The 16,694-nt window shown below is 51.8% G+C and overlaps 4 protein-coding genes across 4 annotated transcripts; 3 read left to right on the top strand and 1 right to left on the bottom strand.

The window, feature by feature from the left end:
* Positions 1–64: 64 nt before the first annotated feature.
* Positions 65–6,342, bottom strand: BO86DRAFT_410274 (uncharacterized protein). The gene is made up of 2 exons (XM_025674489.1): positions 1,543–6,342; positions 65–1,479 (listed from the first exon to the last, which is right to left on the bottom strand). Exons 1-2 carry the CDS (start codon positions 6,066–6,068, stop codon positions 321–323), a joined length of 5,685 nt encoding a protein of 1,894 aa, XP_025527070.1. The 5' UTR covers positions 6,069–6,342; the 3' UTR covers positions 65–320.
* A 1,233-nt stretch (positions 6,343–7,575) lies between these two features.
* Positions 7,576–9,974, top strand: BO86DRAFT_363290 (uncharacterized protein). The gene has a single exon (XM_025669963.1). It carries the CDS (start codon positions 7,791–7,793, stop codon positions 9,792–9,794), a length of 2,004 nt encoding a protein of 667 aa, XP_025527069.1. The 5' UTR covers positions 7,576–7,790; the 3' UTR covers positions 9,795–9,974.
* A 451-nt stretch (positions 9,975–10,425) lies between these two features.
* BO86DRAFT_363289 (tethering complex subunit PEP5) lies at positions 10,426–13,855 on the top strand. Its single transcript, XM_025669962.1, has 9 exons — positions 10,426–10,500; positions 10,569–10,637; positions 10,708–11,004; positions 11,059–11,691; positions 11,741–11,974; positions 12,027–12,362; positions 12,411–12,914; positions 12,963–13,361; positions 13,415–13,855. Exons 1-9 carry the CDS (start codon positions 10,486–10,488, stop codon positions 13,790–13,792), a joined length of 2,865 nt encoding a protein of 954 aa, XP_025527068.1. The 5' UTR covers positions 10,426–10,485; the 3' UTR covers positions 13,793–13,855.
* A 162-nt stretch (positions 13,856–14,017) lies between these two features.
* BO86DRAFT_101999 (uncharacterized protein) lies at positions 14,018–16,518 on the top strand. The gene has a single exon (XM_025665860.1). The coding sequence runs from the start codon at positions 14,378–14,380 to the stop codon at positions 16,253–16,255; it is 1,878 nt and encodes a 625-aa protein (XP_025527067.1). The 5' UTR covers positions 14,018–14,377; the 3' UTR covers positions 16,256–16,518.
* Positions 16,519–16,694: the final 176 nt, after the last annotated feature.

Genomic DNA, 16,694 nt, shown 5'->3' with positions numbered 1-16,694 from the left:
AGAAGTCCTCGTCTACGCATTACACAGCAAGAGCTTCCTTTCCAAGTCATGCAGTGAGGTGAGAGAAAATGATTAGAATTGTATTAGAACAGGTACCAACGAAATGCAATGCACAACAAAAGCCCGGGGGTAGTCCGCTCGAAAGTCAAATGCTCAAGTCACACAACTCCTCGTATGCAAGCCTTCTGGGTCAAAAAAAAATAGAGTGTGACGCCATCCATCCAACGTGAAGATCGACACTGAGTAAAGAAATGTGTACACGAAATAGAATAGAAAAGCAACCCACCTTCAAGGGCCACCAAACTCCGTATCCTGCAAGATTAATGTCGCCGGTCCCATGCCGTGATCGCCTTCTTCCGGAGCACACCAAGCTTTTCGAGTTTGGCCCAAGCCCGGTCCATGTCAGAGCCGTCTTCAAGAGACGGCCGTAGTTCCAATCCATCAAGGATTTTGATGGACCCTCCACTGGCTGCATAAAGCATTAATTCGAAGATACTGCGCCGCAACCGTGTTGACTCGTCCAAGTGAGACAGGTGCTTCTGGTCTGCCACAGGATCCGCTAATGGAAGGGTATAGGGATCATGGATTTCGAGTTCTTTTATGGCATCCGACTTATCATCTTCCCTCACAGCAACCGATGAATTCAGGTCGAAATCCTTGAATTCGGCCAGAGCCGATGGAATGTCCAAGCTGGCATTGCGCTGGGGGCGGTCCTCCCTGATTTTAAGCTTCTTTGTGTTGGCTGTGCCGCTCTTGATGACTGCAGTTGGATAGAACCGGAGCGTAAGCGGGTTTCCTCGGGTATCGATTTTCTGGAGAGAGCAGAGTCTCCCTTTGTTAGTCCGTCCGATGCGACCCAGGACTTGACAGAGACGCCTGAGTCTGGTAATGTTGTTGCCAGCAATCGTCAGTCTGGAGAGACATTTCATGCCCACCAGTTCGTTGACTTCCTTGAGTGAGTTAAAGTTCATGTTCAAGACCATCACATTGGGAAAGCTTGATGCGAAATCTTCTGGAAGGTCTTGTAAGCTGCATGAAGCAATGTCCAGGAGCTGCAGGCTCAGAAGGGCGTTGGATGGTGCAAGACAGCGCGGTGCCAGCCTATTAGAGGAAAGAAATACTTTGCGTATGTCTTGCGCCAAGCCCAAGTCAATATCAAATAGACCGCCATTGCTACCACTCATCTGCTCTCGAGCAGACAGGACTTCCAGTGAGTGACATGTAGCGAGCCCAGAAATCGTACTCAAAAAGTTCTGGTCCGCGTAAAGGAGTGTCAACGACGGGAACATCGAGACGTCAAGGCTGCGCAATACATTGTTCGAGATTTTGAGCGAGTGGAGATTGAAAAGAGCCGCTGACGCAGCAAACTCATACAGTCTGTTATAACGAAGGTCGACCGTTGCGAGAGATGAGAGGGAGCCGATGTTGCGTATAGACGTGAGCTGGTTGTGGCTAAGATCCAAGGTCTCGAGCCGAGTCCTGTTGGCGCGCGAAAAGTGTTAGCTACTTTCAACAATGGCATCCAAGCTCTGAACCACTTACAGCTCCGCTCGACCAAAGTCAAGCTCCTCAAGTTCATTGTTCCTGAGTTGCAAACTTAACAATCCATCCAAGTCATAGATGCCGCTGATGTCCTTGATGTTGTTGTCATTGGCTCTGAGCTCCCGGAGGTGAATCAAATTGCTGAATGCACCAAGACTCTCCAATCTATTGCCAGATACATCCAGATATTGCAGGTTCGTCAAGTGGCCCCAAGCCGTAAGGTTGGAGAGACAATTATCTTGGATATTGAGTATCCTAACACTTTGAGGTACGCCACTTAATTGGCCTATATCGTTGCCGCAGACGTCCAGCTCTTCAAGACAAGGGCAGTAGTCACACAGTTTATGGAGTGTAATCAGGCCTTTGTGTCGAAGAATCAAACGGCGAACGTTCTCCCAGTGCGGCTCCCACGGCTCCGCCTCGGTAATATGTTTAAGCAGTTCTTCCGTTGCCAGTGCGAAAGTTCCATGGACCTGGCGCAGTGATGTAGGATGAGTTCGCTGTGCAACATAGCTTACCTCCAGGTGAAGGGACGGGTCAATCTGATCAACGGTGAAGTCGGGCAAGGAGCTGAGGTGAAAACTGTGAGCTGTTTCTAGGCCATTATTTTCAAGGCATACCAACGATGTATCCGCGTTCCTTTGCGAGGTCCAATCGATCGAGCCCATGTCTCTCCGAACCAGACTTAGAGCCTCGGGAAATTCCTCTTCCTTTGTCCCTTTGCCAGGAGTGAACGATTGACGAGTCAAGGATGTCTTATTGTCGGGTGATTCAGGTTGGGGTAACAATAAGCTCTTCTGAGCTTGTGTGAAGCCCAAAGGACTGTTGCCTGGTACGTTGGAATTCGTATGAGGCTGCAGGTTGCCTCGGGCTTGCAGAAGCTTTGCAGGACTCTCTGCGTCGCTGTATGCAACGTGGGAGACAAGGGGGGACGAAAAGCTTATTGTCACAACACGAGCTTGCTGGCGGCCATTCCCCAAACGTTGGGGTGGCTTCGATAGTCGTCCTTCATGAAGCTGAATCTCATGCTCCACCTCGCTGATAGTTTTGCTCGTTTTGCGGGCGTCTGTACCCCAAGAGGTTGCTTTGGTTTCGGAGTCGGAAACGTTGGAATTGATGGGTGTTTTGGACCGCACTGAGCTGCCGTCGACCGAAGTGCCTGTATCTCTGAATTGTGACTGGCGCATCGATGATTTCGTTGAAAAACGAGGTGAGCTTAGTGGACTCGAGTGGTGATCATTCTCGAGCCGAATAGAGTCCTTTGTTCTTTCGGGTGAGGTGGAGCTCTGCATTCGCATCATCTCTTGCAATTCATCAACACTAAGGTCAGGAATGTCCTTGAACGGATCGTCTTCACTATCTTCGCCCTTGGGCTTCTCGGAAGTTGGTTTGGGTTTCTCCCGAACCCACTGATTCTTGTCCCGGTCATAGGTCAGCCCATTCACCTGTTCGGGTATAAGTCGCGAGACGACATCGGATGAGAGAACACCCTTTGCATGCGAGCTCTGTGAAGAGCCGGTGGGAACTGAGCGCGCGCTGAGGCTCTTGGACGATACTTGCGTATTGATAGTCAAAAGTTCGGGCAGGTCGTCATCCTCCTCAGGCTCACCAGCCGAGAATCCATCACGCCCGCGGAAGTCTAGGTCAGCCGACTGCAGGTCGAGCTCATGGCTCTCACCTTCTTCTGTTTCCGCACCTTGTAGAACGCTGCTGTTCTCATTCGGTTGATCTTGGTCTTGGTGCAGATTCAGAGACATGGCGGATGCGTTGACCCCAAACTCCTGGTCATCAACCTCCTGAAACTTCTTGAGATGGCTCAGGATCCGTGGGCTCTGTTGTTGGGGCTCCCTCAGTCTCCGCATGTCGGTCCCTTCGCGACTTGGAGGCCGCGAAAATTCCTCCCGAGTCGATTCGTCTTCATAGCTCCCGCTTTCGTCAATATCTTCCTCGGCGTCAGATTCCTCTACGCTAGACAGACCGCCTGCGGACCTGCCTTTGGATCGAATAATGTCCATAATCTTGGTCGCTTCGTTCAGGAAGTCTTGGGTGGTGATTGAGCCCTTACGGCCACCTTCATTGATACCATTCACTCTTACCATGGGTATTGCGCTGTCCTCGGGAGAGCCTAGGTCAATGGAATCGGAATACCCAGCCCGCGAGTAAGCCTTGCCTGATGACGGCCTTTTTCGTGAAGCAGACCGCCCTTGACTTGTGGGTGGAGTTCGCGGTCGAGAGGACGGTCTGGAGTGGAGTGAGAATTGATGATCTTGATCTTCATCACATCTCACTCCTTGCTGGGCCAAGCTCCGCTGGAGCAAGGACATATTATCTGGATCCTGAGTGGTACTTTCAGCAGGATCTTGTCTCGAGTTGTAAGACCTAAGGAAGGTTCTGCGCCTCTTGGGGGTTGGGTCTTTGGCAGGCGTGTTCGGCGTTGTATCGGTCTCTGACGGGTACATCTCCTCTACTCTTGCCAGCCCTTGGTTTCTTATAGCCTTGGAACTTGAGGTGATGTCTGACAAAGCCGTAGACCTCGAGCCCCTGTTCGACTTGTTGAAGTCGGAGCTATGGCTGTTCTGTCTATACGAGCGGCGCCGAAGGAATCTTCGCTCAATGGACTGTCGTCGCGGCGGTTCATGAGTAGACTCCACTGTCTCGCTATTCAGGAATTTGGGTTCATACGGACTTGTGTCCGAAAAGTCAAAATTGTCCAGCTGGCCGTCACCAAACTTGTTGATACGCGGGGTCGGGGTGTTGCGCGACCGCGGTCTTTCATGTCGACGTGAAGATGGCTCACCCAGAACTTCATGATTCACGGTAAGAAAACTTCTTCCTTCGCCTTTGCGACGAGCTTCCTCTGATGGCGAGTCTGGTTCATCATCCTCGGACATACCCCCAAATGTCTCTTCAAACTGGCTCATCCTGCGCAAAAGGCGGTTGTTGGTGAAGGTATCATGGGTTCCAAAGAGCTTGAGCGGGCTTCCAGAGGAGGGCATGGCTTCTGGTTTCGAGTGATCGGCACTGAATTGCAAGAGCTTCGACGCACCAACATGGGCAGATGAGGGCCTAGGGAGCGTCGGTGGGTCGGTTAGAGGATTGGGTTTTTGGTAGAATGGGGGGGAGCTCCGGATTCTGGAGCTGGCAGGAAGAAACGGTGAGAGTCGCTCAGAGGGGAAGGTGGGCGGGGAGAGACGGATTCTTTGGAAAGAACCTTCGTTCACATCCTCTTCCCTCCGCAAGTTTGCGAAGGCTCCTCTTCCGCGGTAATCGAGCGTCCCCATGGAGAGGTCTTTTGGTAAAGAATGACTCGTGACATCGAGCAAGTCATCCTCCGGCATGGTATCCACCGCGATCTCTGGCTGTGGGTGAATCAACAGGCTGTCACTCGCTCGAGATTCCGGTCGGTCCCAGGGTGAAAGGTGTAGTCTCTCGAGCTTGTTTGTCACCTGTTTCAGTGCCGATTTGATGACCTCCGACGTAGTCTGTCCGTCAACTGTGTTCGTGCGTGTGAACGTGATTGGTGTTATGTCTTCGTTGCGCAAATCCTCCATGCCGCTTGCAGTTCTTTGTTGTATGTCGGCGAAGGAAACGTCGAGGTGTTCGCTATCTTCTGGTGGGGATCGCTTCGATTCTTTGCTCATGGATAGCGTCCTACTGCGCGAATCTGGCGACCCTGGCGACCCTGGCGATCCTGGCGATCCCGGTGACCCTGGTGATCCTGGCAAAGCTGGCGGACTGCTCCGAGCCTCTTCCTGCTTCGGTGACGACTTCGGACTGTGGCTCACTGAATCTTCGTCGTCGTATGCGCCAATCGATGAAGGATCTTGGAAACTGGCATCGTCATAACCTAGTGGGGTCGTAAAGTGCCACATACTGTCAGACTGTTTCAATCGCGATAGCGCCTCCTCGTGCGTCTTTTCAGTGCCCGGGGTCGGAGGTTTGAAAACACTCTCCAGCCCGATCGGCGCAAACAAGTCGCGCTGCTCCCCGGCGGCGATGTTTCCATGCACCAGTCTTCTCCTCCATTCCGGGGTGCCTTCCTTGCCCTTGCCCTTCTTTGGTCTAACTTGAACCGTGCTTTGTTGCTCGGATTCACCGGAGACGTTCGAAACCGATCGCAACGGCGACCTCGTGTCCATGGCAGACGACTGTTTACGGAGCGAGGGCGGATTCGGGATCGGTTTCGGGCTGCTTTTGTTGGACTTCTCCGGGGGAGGGAGCGGCGATCGCAGCTTGGAGGGGGTCTTGGGGGTACGAGGGGTCTTAGGTGTGGGTGGTTCTCGTTTGATGAAGTGGCACGGTCTGGAAACTTTCTTTCTGAAAGACTCAAGAGAAGGGCCGACGGAGCGACGCGCGGGAACAGGAATGCGACTAGGAGAGTTTTGTAGGCTAGACCGTCGGGAATGGGTGAATGATCGGGATAGGATTGGACTGGTGGGAGTGCCGGGCGTTCCAGGAGTTCCAGATGCAGGGACTGGCACCCAGTCGTCTGTAAGATTCTCCAGCCATGGAGGGTTGTTGCTCATTTTCTGAACGGTCTGCGATCACCACCAAAGCTGGGGGGTGAAAGTGAAGGAGGGGGTGGTTGTCTCGGAGGTTGGGTGGAGGGCAAGCTGGGGCAGCGCGTCGCGATTCACAATGTCCGTGAATGCAAGCACAGCGGAAATTAACAGCTGCAGGGCGACCATGGGTCAAGGAACCCTCATCCAAGAATAGAAATAGAGGAATAAACCAGAGGCATTGAACACCACCAACAATGAAGGCGTAAAAGGATGTTGCGGGAACATGCGAGACAGAGCGACACAGAATAAGGTGGGAATAATCAATAGGTAAATTATTGTTTGATGGACGTCGATGCGGGAGTAATATTGATAACAGGTGTAGATGTGGTCGGGGCAACCTTACCGTATTTAATACCGGGCGGGTTAGTTTTACTTCCTACTCATCTACTTTGCTACTGTTTTGAGTCTACAGACGACTTATTATCTTTCGATCTTTCCAATTTCCAATTGCCAATCTACGTACTCCGTGCTACTTTTCTTTTTCTTCCCCGCCACGATGGAACTGTCAGCTTAATCACTTTATCCACTTTTTTTTTATCTCCCCGTGATAAATCACAGGTGGCACGCATGTGCTTCCCCGAGACCGTGCTCGTCCCCTACTTCGCCCCCCCCCCCCCACCCTTCGAGGGGAAATGATCAGTCTCATGCCTTGCTTGGGCGCGATCCATTTTCTTTAGCTGTACTCCGTAGGCTACTGCAGTACTGTACAGTACCTACAGTATTCGAGTGCTGTACGGCGTAAATTACAACCTAAGAGCCGAAAGCTTGGATTCTGGTGCGTTGGCATTGGACCCTCTCCAACCAATTGCAGCTTCAAGTCGGACATAGCTAACGAGCACCTTGTCTAGCTCATATACAGTACTTCGAGACACATGCTCAGCAGTGCATACTGCAATCTTCCCTATTAGACTTCCTGTTGACATTGTATCAACGCGAAGGACCGATGAGGGAAGATCCCAGGCAAACCCTGCAAGGTTGCAGGTTAGGTGTTTCAGGTTGCTCGACACAATTTGCCCAAAAGTATGGCGTTCTTTCATGCACAAAACCAACCTCTTGTCTTGGGTCAGGAAGAAACCATCCGCAAGATGGGCACAAAACTGGCTTTTCCTTGCTATCGCGAGCGTTGAATGAGCTAGTAGGCAGCTATCAAGAACCCAGCGAGTTCTAGGGCTAATAGGACCTTGTATACAGCACACGATTGGCCAAAGGATTGAAGCCGATTGGGTTAGATCCCTGTATACTCCGTCGACAATTATGAAGTTGGCCATAAATATAATCATGGATGTTCAATAGACTATCAGCCTCTGCCCAACAACAACCATGGCTGGCATCAAAAATACAATGCCGAAAAGGGTAAGTAACTAGTCAACAATTGACGGGTGCTGACATAATCCACGCCAACGACACGTTGCTGGGGCATCCACTCAATCCACGCGTTAAGTGGTTTTTCTTCTCGCGTGACAGCCAGCCAGCCAGCCAGCCAGCAAACCAGCAGCCTAGACACTTCTACCAGTTTGGAGTTGAAGAGGAAAGGATGATGTCCTGACAATCACTTAATGTCGGAAGCTATGAGGGTCACTCTACAATACGCAAATCCCCCACCCTCCGCCAGATGCAGCCAGTGCCAAGCTGCTGCACCTTCGAATTCCCCCTATCCGAACGATCAATGAATGCATCATTTCACCGATGCCACCTCGTCGCCCAATATCCCCGCTCTCCTTCAATTCATGCTCGCTACCCCCGCCAGACAATGACCTCGACACTCTTGTTGCCTCCGATGACGATTTAGATTCTACTGAGCGTCTGGCTCGACGTCGGAGAATTGAGAAGCTTGCTGAAGCCTATCTACAAGGCTCACCGCTTTTTCTTTTGTCTGCATCGCTTCGAGGACCTTTCGACAATGGATGGGTCAATCCTTGGAGAAAGGATCGGCGCAGGCATGACGGATTGGAGAGTAACGAGGATGAGAATCAAAAACGACCAGTGATCCCGGAGACGAATCCGCGAAAACGACCACTATACCACCACGAGTCCCGTAAAACACAACGCACGCAACTTTCCACGCAACATTCCGAGATAACTCCAAACCTGGAATCCGGAAAGACTTCGATCACAGAATCTTCTAACAAACGAGCGCGGGGTAATAGCAGAGATATAAGAATTACAAGCGCCACACCAAAAGATACATTTGTCTCCAAGGGCCAACCGTCTCCACACGCAAACAGAGCTTGGCTAAAGAAGGACTGTGCCGGAATTGGGTTTCGAACGGTCAATCCGCCGACATCTCCTACGGCAACTATATCGTCTCGTCGCCAGGGAGCAAAGGACAATACCATACAAGTACCCGCAACTGACTACCGGTGGCCAGTTAGGGATCATCGTAAAGATCTTGATCATTTGCGTGAAGAAAAACGTGATGTTCATCGTGTACCGGACAGTGTCAAGATTGCTGCCTTCAAGGAGCAGCGCAGTAGTCAATCTGAACCTCAAGGAATTTCGTCCGATGCAGCAAACCAGGAAGGATCGCTCTATGTCCTTTCCTCGTCCTCGCACCTGCCGAAATTTGAGTACCGTCGCGCAAAGACCTCCAGTCACGGCAAGCAGGAGCCCGCGTCTACGTCTGCGCATCAGGAGCAAGAAGAAAGCCCCAATCACATAAATATGGCTGAGGACGACAACCATCAATGTCATGAAAATCAACCCTCGCACGGCGCGTCTCTGAACGAGGCTATCCGACTCGACTCGCCCGATCCCCCTGCCGCAGATGAGAAAGGTGCACATGCTTCTCAGCCGCAGGTTACAAGTAAAGTGCAGGTTACAGGTGCTGCTACGTCGCAATTCATCTCACCGGCACAGAGGGCACCGGACAACATTGATCATGTAGCGGCAAATGTGAGTGACAAACTACCCTCAGCGCAACATAACCCCTCGGATCCAGCCATCACGCACAACGCTACCTCGCTACATACGATTTCTGCCGCAAAGGCTCATACTCAGAGTGACGAAGAGACTATCCCCGACCCGCAATTTAATACGCAGGCCGCTCTTCTTCACGCCCAGATGTCATTTCAGAAAGATCTTGAAAGCCCAGAACATACTCCTGGTCGGGCTGCAAACCCAGGTTCAGTATCTCGCAATGATATCACGCCGTTTTGCAGAGTGGCTACACCCGGTGGGTTCGAGAACTTGCCAGGCAACAAGGCCCTCGGGACGATGAAAGGCCCCATGATGAGCACACAATACCTCATTGACGCCGTCACGCCATTCACGCTCAGTACTGAGAAGAGGTCTAAACCTCGATTTTTGACTCCACAAGATCCTGAGTTTAGCACTAAGCCAAAAAGATCTTCTTTCGCGGGGGCGTTATCGTCGCCCGTCCCGGACTATGCCAACGATGAGAGTTTGAATATTGTATCATCTCAGCCGCCGGATCATGCGGATCTTTTAGATCCGACTCAGGGAGAAGAATTGGAGATTACCTTCTCCGGGACCATGCCCACCACGGGTGAGGACGGTCAGGGAGGTGCGATGGGTGTTGAAAGTTTCAACCTCAACGAAGCAATTGCTGAGGCCGGGAGCTGGTTGAAGGAAAGCTTCGACATAGGTCAGGAAATCAAGCGATGCGCACGCCCGAATAAGAAAGGGTCACCCTCTGGCATTGGCCGGTCAGCAGTAAGCCTCGATGCTTAGGTACATCATCGATGGTTACTTGATTTTGAAGACGATCACGGCAATCACTTGCTTGTGCGCCATGAGGCGGTCTTGGTTCTCTGGTGGTCTTCGTGTACTTTGGGCTTTTTCTTTATTTATCTTTTTGCGGGCATAGCTTTCATGCGGGCTTCATAGCGACATAGATGCACATTATGAGATACGATATCCTTGTGAATATAGTTTATTGAACACTTGACGTCTTTTCTCTCTGATTTCTCTTCCCATGCACTTCGGAGTGGTTTGAGACCATTGAGTATTGATTGAGTGTGGTGTGATCCATTTTGAGTAACCTAGATTTGTGCCTGCAAGAATATGCAAATATGTCACCCTTATGAGCCCATCACACAATTGACATGAAAGGCAAGGATGGATCAAGAGCGTAGTTCCTAGTTCGATAACAGATAAGTGAAAGTGCTGCACCTAAGCTTGCAACTTGTTGCAGTGCACTCAGTGCTCCACGAAAGCAAAAGATGTAAACAATCAGAGAAGCTCCAAGGATGACCTCACAGTCGGAGATACAGGCGGGCGGGCGGAATTAGCGCGGCGGAGCTCATCTGGCGGATGGAGACTAGTCGACGGCCTACGCAAGTCAATGTCACTCCAGCCTGCACTTCCTCCCCCATCCCGCCAACCGCTCACCTCCTCAGTCCATGGCGAGGGCTGTGTCCAAATGGCTTTGACATCAGTGAGACTGAACGCTCCATAATCTAGCTCCTCAGCTTCACCATATGTTACTAATGCGCCCTGAAATAGTGGAAAGCGTTCAACTTCTTCGATGTCTCGTCGGTGAAGCTCCCGGAGGAGAGCTCATCTATTATCGGTGTATGTCCCCCGTGCTTTTGTTCGCGTCCGATCTCGTCGCCCTATTTGCTGATACATGCGTCCAACATAGTCTGATATTCTCTCCCTCTGCTCTGGCTCCGCCCACCTTTTCCTCGGCTCCAACGATGGCTATGTTCACATCATCTCCTCGTCTTTCAAACTCGTCCGCTCGTTCAAGGCATCCGAGAACGGCTCGATCGCACACATCAAGCAGATAGACGGGTCCTCCTTGCTGTTGACCATCGCGGAAGATCTCCCGAACGAGCCGATATTGAAGGTCTGGGCCCTCGATAAGATCGAGAAGAAGACCGGTGCCCCACGATGCCTGTCGACGACGTCCATCCAGAATGCGAGGAGGATATTTCCTGTATGTGCTCTACACTATACTTTATGATGCGAGGACACAGTATTGATGGTTTAGGTTTCTGCGTTCACTGCTCTGGACGATCTGTCCCAGGTTGCAGTTGGATTTGCGAATGGGTCTGTCACGATCATCCGCGGTGACCTGATTCATGACCGCGGAGCAAGGCAGCGCATTGTGTTTGAGTCGGAGGAACCAGTGACGGGACTCGAGGTACAAAGTGGCCCGGTCGCGACCTTATATATCTCGACCACTAGCCGAATGCTGGCCCAGATCATCTCTGGCAGAGGTCAGGGCCAACCGGCGCGCATCCTGGATGACACGGGCTGTGCCGTTGGCTGCATGTGCCTGGATAAGGATACTGGCGATGTCCTGGTTGCTCGGGAGGATGCGATATATACCTATGGGTCACACGGACGCGGACCCAGTTACGCTTTTGAAAGTCGTAAGGACTCGATCAACATTTTTAAGGACTACATCGCATTGGTTTGCCCGCCACGCGACACATCATCGCGGCCCGACGCTTTGCGCAACCTCAATGTCAGCCAGGCGGACGACATCTTCAAGACGACCATGTTCACGCTCCTGGACACAGATTTGAAATTCATCGCGCACTCCGAATCGCTCGTGTCTGCCGTCAAAAAGATATTCACTGAATGGGGCGATCTCTTCCTTCTTACCACGGATGGCAAGGTATGTAAAATTCCACTCGGACTTGACCTTCGATACTGAGAGTTGGTAGCTTTACCGGTATCGCGAAAAGACCCTCCAACAGAAGCTTGAGATTCTTTACCAACGGAATCTATACATTCTGGCTATCAACATCGCCCAGAAGACTGGTGTGGACACTCTGCAGCAGAATGCTATCTACCGAAAGTACGGAGATTTTTTATATCAGAGGGGCGACTACGACACTGCAATGCAACAATATCTTCGAGCGATTGACAACACAGAACCATCGCAAGTCATTCGAAAGGTAAGGTGCCTCGAGATCCATGAATCCCATCAATTTGCTGAGCAGGATATAGTACCTGGATACCCAGCGAATACACAATCTCATCGAATATCTGGAGGAGTTACATGACCATGATAAAGCCACGGTTGATCACACCACGCTGCTACTGAATTGCTACGCCAAATTGAAGGATACGACCAAACTAGCTGAATTCATCAAAGCCCCTGGAGAGCTGAAATTTGACCTTGAGACTGCCATCGCAATGTGCAGGCAGGGTGGGTATTACGAACAAGCAGCCTATCTGGCCACGAAGTATGGGGAAAATGATATGGTCGTTGATATCCTGATCGAGGACTCAAAGAAATACGCCGAGGCTCTGGAGTACATTTGGAGGCTGGATCCAGGATTGGTCAGTAAATACGCACTCCACTCCATATTCTAGACTGACATTTTCAAGGCGTATCACAACTTGATGAAATATGCCCGCGTGTTGCTCTCGAACTGCCCGGAGAAAACCACAGAGCTCTTCACGAAATACTACAAGGGACAGTACAGGCCAAGGACTGATGTTGAGACACCTGTTGAACCACAAGCGCAGCAGAGTAGCACTTTACAAAGTCTAGCCGCCTTTCTCCCTCTCCCCCTAATGAATGCCAGTGCCGGACCGAAGGCTGAACCAGTGGAAATCTCACGCGAAGGCCAAGGTGAAGACGTCGAAGAATTCATTGAATATCAGGTTCCAAAGCCCAGAACCGCGTTTTCGGTATTTGTCGGCCACCCCGATGAGTTTATCTCATTCCTCGAAGCTCTTATCGAGAAAGAGGATTTGAAAGAGGATGAGAAGATTGACCTCTATACAACCCTCTTTGAAATGTATCTGGATACTGCAGGCCGGAAGAAGGATGCCGCTGACAAGGAGGCTTGGGAGAGCAAAGCCAAGCAGCTCATCGAGGGCAAAGATGTAGGAAAATCATCCAGGCCGGTCTCACTTCGTTACTGATAGTCTTAGATACCTATATCCACCTCGAGTGTTCTCCTGTTATCCGACTTGTCCGGCTTCCGGGAGGGATCCACTCTTGTCCGCGAGCAAGAAGGTCTGCGATCAGACATCTTCCGTTCTTTCACATCGGCAAAAGATACCAGCGGTGCTATCAGAGCGTTGAAGAAATATGGACCGGAAGACCCCCAGCTCTACGTGGATGCGCTCACCTATTTTGCTTCAAGCCCCAAGATTCTCGAGGAAGCTGGAGACGAACTGGATGCTGTTCTCAAACGTATCGATGAAGCTGGCCTTATGACCCCGCTACAGGTCATTCAGACTTTGAGTAACAACGCAGTCGTCACAATGGGTCGTGTCAAGAAGTACCTTAGCGAGAACATCGAACGCGAAAGGAAGGAAATCTCTACAGTCCGTTATCTTACCTGACTCATGGTTTTTCTCGCGCTAACATTAACATCCAGAACCGCCGATTGATCAATAGTTACAGCAAGGAGACCGAGAGTAAGCGAAAGGAGCTGGAGCAATTGGGGACCCAACCGGTAGTATTCCAATCGCGCCGGTGCAACTCCTGTGGTGGCGCACTCGATCTGCCTACGGTTCACTTCCTCTGCAAACATTCTTTCCACCAGCGGTGCCTGAACAGGGTGGACGAAGATGCGGAATGTCCAGCTTGTGCACCGCAGAACTCGACCATCAAAGCCATCCGAAAGCGGCAGGTCGAATCGGCAGATCAACACGACCTGTTCAAGGGAGAGCTGCAGCGCTCGAAGGACCGATTCGGGGTTATCAGCGAGTTTTTCGGACGGGGGGTGATGCGACCCCAGAGCCTTATGGAATGATGCATCTCTATTTCTAGCATAGCCTTGCTTTTGATGTGAATAGATCATGATATCACATACCTGGTGGTTTGGGTGTTTATTCCTAAGTATAACCTACTGTATTCAAGAGCTTAGTTGCGGTCGAAAGAGGAAAGTCTTATCACCACGTGATCTCGCGTCATCCGGGGATTTTCGTATCGGCGGGACGCGCCAGACCAAATATTATTGGAACTCACTGAGTCTCATGGGCAGACGACTGTGTACAGTACAGCAGTGCGTCCAATCTCATTAATGCACAATCCCAGCCAAAAATATGTCTTATGACCGTGTGATTCAAGACTCGGACGATGAGGATGATCCTCTTGTGGGACCCCATCCCCCAGTGCAGGAACACGATACCGCGCATGCCGACGACTACCTCCAGGCCGATGTACAAAGGCACCAGGAGATTGAGAGCAGCTATGATGCGAGCTTGAATATTGACTTCGACCAATACCTACAATCTCAGGAAGGACCACCACCGGGGCATTCGTCTCCACAGCACCAACAACCAGGATCTATGGGTAGGAGGACTCTTGGATTGCATGCAGTTTGCTTCACTCAATCATGAACGATCATCCTAATCAAGAATTTGCAACAGGCTCAATGATGACTGAGATTGGCCTCGCGCAGCAACGACTCTTTGACGACGATGAGGTTCAGATGGTTGACCTGTCAAGGCAGCATCCCCGTGAACACGCCCACTTGGAATCGACCCACGCAGTAACCATGTTACCCCGACAATCAGAAGAACAGGTCAGCGTTGACCCCACCGGTTATCCATATACCAGCGATCCGTCGTCGTACAGCGCCATAGATAGCAATATCAGTCCGGCGCAAGCGGGGCTTTCGCTTTCGTCCAACACACATCCCAACACCTCCAGCCTCAATGCTACCCCGCCACCCCAGCAATACGAAGCCCCTCTATCCGATCTGCAGAACGAACATCCCATGCACACGCACGTCGAAGTGCCGATACGACCGCACCATCACGACTTCTCCTCTATCCCAAGCTTCGATCCCTCCTCCGCCGCCGCACAAACATCCTCCTCATCCTTCAACGTCTTCGAGGCGTTACTCCCACCTCTCCAGAATGTGTACCCTGAGGATACCGACCACCATCAGCATAACAACTTCAGCTACTCGGCGGCAACCGTTCCCACGGAAGTTGCACCGACCTCCTCTCCTCGACGCGTGGCCTCCCTCCGAGCGACCCCCTTCTCTCCGCACGACACTCAACCCCTCTCCCCCGTCCCATCAGCCGCCAAAGCAAGCCGTTCCAAAACCGAGAACCAACTCAGAAGCACACCAACGAGCAACCCAACCCAAAGCCGCACTGCCGTCTCAACACCACTCCTCCCTACTCAATTGAGCACGGACGAGCTGGTTGCCATCCAAGTGCCTGCGATGGAAATCCCCGTGGTGGAAAAGAAACGCGGCCGCAAGAAGAAACAGCAGCAGCAGGAGGAAGAAGCACCATCACTGCCAGATTCTTATGCCTCAACCACCTCGAACGTGATCGTTATCGACGACGACGCCGCCGGGGATACCGACGGCGCCCAACCCACGACTACCACCACCACCACCAACAACAACAATACCAACACCAAACCCGAAAAACGCAAACCCGGCCGACCGCCCAAGAACCCCAAATCAGCGCCCACCGACCCCTCAGACCCATTGAACCAAGATCCCCCACCACATCCCCCAACAACAACCACCGATCTCTCACCCAACCCCCACAATCTGACCAACCCCTCCGAACCCCCAACCGTGCAAACAACCACCCCCACCGCCCCCAAAGAACCGCGAAAGAAAAAGCTCAAACGCGGCAAAACCACCTCCATCACGCTGACCAAGACCTACGAATCCGACATCGAGCCCGACGTCCTCTGGGTCGAGGAGGACGCCATGGAGGGAAACCCGACAAAACCGCGTCGCGGCCCCAGCCCCGCGGTCGAACTGCCCTCACTACTAGACAATCCATCCACCGAGACTAATTCTGGCGACAAGGCGAACGCGCATCTCAAGTCCGAAGCAGCAGCAGCAGCAGCACCCAAGAAACGCGGCCGCAAGAGAAAGAATCCCGACCCCGAGGCTTCGGCACCGGCATCGGAGCGAGAACCGATCCGTCTCCCTGAACACAGCGATACAGTGGAACAACCGGAGGTCGAGTGCCTCGAGAAACCCAATAATGCTCGACAGCGCATCCAAGAAGGAGAGGAAGCCGGAGAGGAGGAAATGCCACCCCCACAGCAAGCAGATCCGACTCCCGATCCGCAGCCAGCCCCGGAGCCCGTCGCGACGGTTCCTGTCACTCCGTTGAAACCGAACAAGGGCCCCGACAAGCACAGTCCCATCTCGTCGACGAGTAAGGTGCCCTTCCGGGTGGGGCTCAGTCGACGGGCGCGGATCGCCCCGTTGTTGAAGGTGGTCAAGCGGTGATATTCCATTCCCAGTTCTCCGGGTAGAGAACATAACGGTAGTTGGGGATAGAATTAGCGATTACGGACTTCTCTTTACTTCTATTCTTTCAAGATACGGATATTGTTTGGGGGAGGAGCGACTCGAGACTGTATAATCGCATCTAACGCATGAGCCATGTCTTTTACGGAATACCCACAAGGGCGCACTTTGTTTTCTCCTGTACTTATACTTAATAGTTTCTCGATTGCTATATCTATGATGGATCTCGACTTAGCCACGACGGGACGCTTTCATAATGTGTACGGTTTCAGGAGCTGCCAATAAACCAGAAATGATCATCATTGCTCTTCAGTAACCCTTATGGTCAAGCTTCATAACTTTCTTATCAATGCCCAAAGGAGTGTACAAACGTCTTACAAAGCACAGGCTCAACTTATGTTAACATGCAAGACTCACA

This window comes from Aspergillus japonicus (assembly GCF_003184785.1).
Source record: "Aspergillus japonicus CBS 114.51 unplaced genomic scaffold BO86scaffold_28, whole genome shotgun sequence".
NCBI lineage: Eukaryota > Fungi > Ascomycota > Eurotiomycetes > Eurotiales > Aspergillaceae > Aspergillus > Aspergillus japonicus.
Note: the sequence above shows the minus strand (reverse complement) of the source record. Positions and strands in the feature narration are given on the sequence as shown.